The 5000-nt window shown below is 45.2% G+C and overlaps 2 protein-coding genes across 4 annotated transcripts in view; both read left to right on the top strand.

The window, feature by feature from the left end:
- Nucleotides 1-3062, top strand: part of lifra (LIF receptor subunit alpha a) — a 20945-nt gene extending 17883 nt beyond the window's left edge. The window contains exons 18-19 of the mRNA XM_083527112.1: nt 1-2013; nt 2736-3062. The exon at nt 1-2013 is cut by the window's left edge and continues 421 nt beyond it. Coding sequence (XP_083383238.1) covers nt 1-95 — 95 coding nt within the window. The 3' untranslated portion in view covers nt 96-2013; nt 2736-3062. The remainder of the gene's footprint in view (nt 2014-2735) is intronic.
- A 281-nt stretch (nt 3063-3343) lies between these two features.
- Nucleotides 3344-5000, top strand: part of spef2 (sperm flagellar 2) — a 40365-nt gene continuing 38708 nt past the window's right edge. For 2 of the 3 annotated variants that reach the window (XM_083527572.1, XM_083527570.1), the window contains exons 1-6: nt 3344-3521; nt 3605-3668; nt 4087-4189; nt 4332-4584; nt 4678-4848; nt 4961-5000. The exon at nt 4961-5000 is cut by the window's right edge and continues 98 nt beyond it. In XM_083527572.1, coding sequence (XP_083383698.1) covers nt 3611-3668; nt 4087-4189; nt 4332-4584; nt 4678-4848; nt 4961-5000 — 625 coding nt within the window. In that variant the 5' untranslated portion in view covers nt 3344-3521; nt 3605-3610. Of the gene's footprint in view, nt 3669-4086; nt 4190-4331; nt 4585-4677; nt 4849-4960 lie in introns of all 3 variants that reach the window. The other variant, XM_083527571.1, reaches the window with a different exon arrangement.

Below are 5000 nucleotides of genomic sequence, written 5' to 3'. Positions count from 1 at the left end.
TGACGTCCTCCCAGTTCCTCATCCCAGAATCCTCAGAGGAACATCCAGAGTCTTCAGGAAGCTGGTTCCAGAACCTCCTCTCTGGCAAATTCTAATTAGCTTTATCGTTTAGCTTTAGACATTACTGCTTCTCAGTCAACGGCATTATGGGATGTGTTTCTCAGATTCTTCTCCATCTTTGTTCTTCCTGTCGAGAACCTTTAGCATTCAGGACACTTCTGATTCTCCTCAGTAACCCTGAACTCCCTTTAGGACAAGGTGAGCTGGAATGGAGCAGCGAGGGAGATGGACAGATATCTGCAGATTATTAGATTATAACGCTGCTGTAGTGCAGAACCTCGCGAGAAACATCTAAAACGCTAATGTAGCTAACATATTTAGCATCAGGCTAACCTGTCTTCCTGAGTGTGTTAGTGTTTTTGTTTGAGCGGTGTGTATATACATCTGTCCTGTAGAGGGCGCTGTGGCGTTTATTCACCCATCATGCATTGTGAATCATGTGAAGCTGAGAGGGGGGGGATGGCGGGAGTCGCTCAGGATTGGTATAAGCTTATGGATTTGATGGCATTATGAGGCTCACACATACGATCGACTTCCTGTGTTTCACTTCTGCACTTATTTTATTATCTCTTTTTACCAGCTGACTTTATGTTCTTCAGCTTCTGTTCTGCATACACACCAAGTTTCTCACTTTCTCTCCACAATCTTCTCAATGACCTGAGAAAACGTTCTGGAACACAGAGCTCATCATCTTCATAGCTGCAGTGTGCAGGAGGACGTGTTTACGTGTGTGTGTGTGTGTGTGTGTGTGTGTGTGTGTGTTAGCAAAGAAATGCCATTAGAACAAACCCATCATCTCAGCCAACATTGCAAGTCTGTGTGTGTGTGTGTGTGTGTGTGTGTGTGTGTGTGTGTGTGTGTGTGTGTGTGTGTGTGTGTGTGTAGTTGCTAAAGCTTTATGAACACTACTGTGACTTATTAAGGTTACTAATTTTTGTTTTGTAATAATAAGAGACGTGTGTGTGTGTGTGTGTGTGTGTGTGTGTGTGTGTGTGTGTGTGTGATCCTGTGCTCTGATTGGTTGCTTCTGCAGGTTTCCTGGTACAGATAATCCCTGAGTTATGATTTTGCGACCTTGAGATGACTATACTAAACACTGATCAGGATTCTGTCAGACCACAAACGTGTTGAAGTTACGCCTCTGTCATCAGAACGCATCATCATAACTCAGGGACAATCTGTATTCAGGGGAAGTGGAAGCTGTTACACACACACACACACACACACACTGAGTGGGACACTTCAGTTTTGATTTTATTCAGACACAGTTAAGATGATGAAATGTATTGTGTGTGTAGGGTCATGTATTGCTCGGGTTATTATGGGATGTGTTGTGTGTGAGGGACTGCCTTTATTTCAGGCAGCAGTTTACTGCAAATACTGTACATGTGCACTATATAGGGGGCAGGAGCCATTCTGCATACAGCCTTTATACATAACCCTCTGCTGTCGCTTAGAACCTTATTACACTACTTATAGGGAGAATAGTCAGTAGGGAATATGGGGAGGGGGGTTTGAGGAGTAGGGAATATGTGGAGTAGGGAATATGTGGAGTAGGGAATATGGATGATGGGGAATATGTGGAGTAGGGAATATGGATGATAGGGAATATGGATGATGGGGAATATGTGGAGTAGGGAATATGGATGATAGGGAATATGTGGAGTAGGGAATATGTGGAGTAGGGAATATGGATGATAGGGAATATGTGGAGTAGGGAATATGTGGAGTAGGAAATATGTGGAGTAGGGAATATGTGGAGTAGGGAATATGTGGAGTAGGGAATATGGATGATAGGGAATATGGATGATGGGGAATATGTGGAGTAGGGAATATGGATGATAGGGAATATGTGGAGTAGGGAATATGTGGAGTAGGGAATATGGATGATAGGGAATATGTGGAGTAGGGAATATGTGGAGTAGGGAATATGTGGAGTAGGGAATATGTGGAGTAGGGAATATGGATGATAGGGAATATGTGGAGTAGGGAATATGGATGATAGGGAATATGTGGAGTAGGGAATATGGATGAGGGGGAATATGTGGAGTAGGGAATATGGATGATGGGGAATATGTGGAGTAGGGAATATGGATGATAGGGAATATGTGGAGTAGGGAATATGTGGAGTAGGGAATATGGATGATAGGGAATATTTGGAGTAGGGAATATGGATGATGGGGAATATGTGGAGTAGGGAATATGGATGATAGGGAATATGTGGAGTAGGGAATATGGATGATAGGGAATATGTGGAGTAGGGAATATGGATGATAGGGAATATGTGGAGTAGAGAATATGTGGAGTAGGGAATATGGATGATGGGGAATATGTGGAGTATGGAATATGTGGAGTAGGGAATATGGATGATGGGGAATATGTGGAGTAGGGAATATGGATGATAGGGAATATGTGGAGCAGGGAATATGTGGAGTAGGGAATATGGATGATAGGGAATATGTGGAGTAGGGAATATGGATAATGGGGAATATGTGGAGTAGGGAATATGTGGAGTAGGGAATATGGATGATGGGGAATATGGGGAGTAGGGAATATGGATAATGGGGAATATGGGGAGTAGGGAATATGGATGATGGGGAATATGGGGAGTAGGGAATATGGATGATGGGGAATATGGGGAGTAGGGAATATGTGGAGTAGGGAATATGGATGAGGGGGAATATGGGGAGTAGGGAATATGGATGATGGGGAATATGGGGAGTAGGGAATATGGATGATGGGGAATATGGGGAATAGGAAGTAGGGAGCTGTGTGGGATTGAGTACGGAATGATAAGAAAAGTTTTTGTGAAGCTCAGTGTAGACAACACTAATGTATTATAAAAAACTCTAACAGATATTATAATCCCACACTAACACTGTTACCTGTGTGTGTGTGTGTGTGTGTGTGTGTGTGTGTGTGTGTGTGTGTGTGTGTGTGTGTGTTACTGAGCTCTGTATAACATACCATGTATTAAATAAATAAAAAATATAAACCAATAATACAGCTGTGTGTGTGTGTGTGTGTGTGTGTGTGTGTGTGTGTGTGTGTGTGTGTGTGTGATGGAATGATGAAGAAGTGTAGTGATTGTATAACACAGGAACATTCCAGGTCCTGTCACTCACAGGGATATACCACAGCCAGGTTTACACACAGATGATTGATGATCAGATCCAAATGGAGACTCATGAATAACATTTCATACACATTTATATTATACACATATCAGAACCTGTGTGTGTGTGTGTGTGTGTGTGTGTGTGTGGGGGGGGGGGGGGGGGGGCGTCACTGTCATTCAGGAAGCTAAGCTAACACTGAGGGGTGTAGCGAACACTGTGTTGCCATGGCGACAGATGACGCCGTTTCGCTGCTGAGAGACTGAAACCTAACAACCAAACCGTAAACAAACCGCCTGCTGTGGAACATCTACAGGAGATCAGCCTACAGGAGCCTCCAACACCGTGAGTGTGTTCAGCTGAGCTCTGATGCTGAGATCAGACTGTCTAATACACTGTGTCTGATACACTGTGGGTTTCTTACACAGATCAGAATGTCTGATATACTGTGTCAGTGGTTGAACTCTGAGCTCCGGTTGTCCAGACCCGTCGGTAAGTTTCTCCTTCTGTCTCTCAGTGTTTTAGCTTTAGCTTTAGCTTTAACCACTGATGTGTCGGTCATGAACCATAAGATCATTCTGAACGAGTCGTCTTAAAGAGTGAACATCGCAGGATCTCTGTAGGTTCTGTACAGGGAGCAGAAGGTGTAGATCATCTGATCAATCTTCTTTCATCACGTGACTCTGATAGCCGCTACACATTGCACCAGATCAGGATTTATTTTAGTCCGAATTTTGACATTATTGGTACAATAATTATGGGAGTCACGTGACAAAAGAACTCCAGAGATATGAGAGGTGAAGCTCCTCATTCTGTTTATCAGATTTACATTATTGTATCTACAGTTACAGTGTGTGTGTGTGTGTGTGTGTGTGTGTGTGTGTGTGTGTGTGTGTGTGTGTGACCTCAGAGCCACTTTCTCTGGCTAAAGATTTCTCTAACGGTTACCTGCTGGGTGAAGTTCTGCACAAACACAAGCTCCAGCAGGATTTCCATCAGTTCTCCAAACACAGGTTCTCCTACACACTACACACCTTGCTCTGTTTATTTACAACAAACACACACACATAGTCATCTTCATCTACAGTGTGAGGAGGACTTCTTCTAAGAGTGTGTGTGTGTGTGTGTGTGTGTGTGTGTGTGTGTGTGTTTCAGCACTGCTAATGCAAAGCTAAACAACTTCACGCGTCTAGAGCCCACGCTGCAGCTCCTGGGCGTGACCTTTGACCTGGGCGTGGCTAGGGCGGTGATGCAGGGTCAGCAGGGCGCGGCCTCTCGTCTGCTCTACCAGCTCTACATCCTCCTGCACAAGAAGAAGCGTTCAGAGCTGACGAGCGCCATGCTGGAGACCATGCAGCCTGCAGGCGTGTCCCGTCTGCACCGTGTGGAGAAGCAGATCTACACCCAGGTGCTCCACCCACCTCGTATCTCTACACCTTCCCCAGCACTGTGCTTCTCTCCTGACCTGTGTGTGTGTGTGTGTGTGTGTGTGTGTCTCCAGCGCTTGAGGACGATGGTGAAGCGTGAAGCAGACGTGAAGATGCAGAAGATAGCGCAGAGGTTTGATAAGCGAGGCCGTGACGCGTACAGCCGCGCGGTGCTAGCTGAGCTGGAGCGAGACGAGAGACGGCGCAACCTGCAGGAACAGATGAGACTGCAGGACATCCAGAAGGTGAAACTCTGTCCTTGTGTCTTCATTTCCACTATGAACATCATATACTCTACAGAACCCTCATTATGGTGTGTGTGTGTGTGTGTGTGTGTGTGTGTGTGTGTGTGTGCAGCACCGACAGGCTCGTAGGAAGCAGCAGGAGATCATGGACC

This window comes from Silurus aristotelis, assembly GCF_946808225.1.
Source record: "Silurus aristotelis genome assembly, chromosome: 23".
Lineage (NCBI taxonomy): Eukaryota > Metazoa > Chordata > Actinopteri > Siluriformes > Siluridae > Silurus > Silurus aristotelis.
This window is presented reverse-complemented; position numbering and strand designations above follow the sequence as displayed.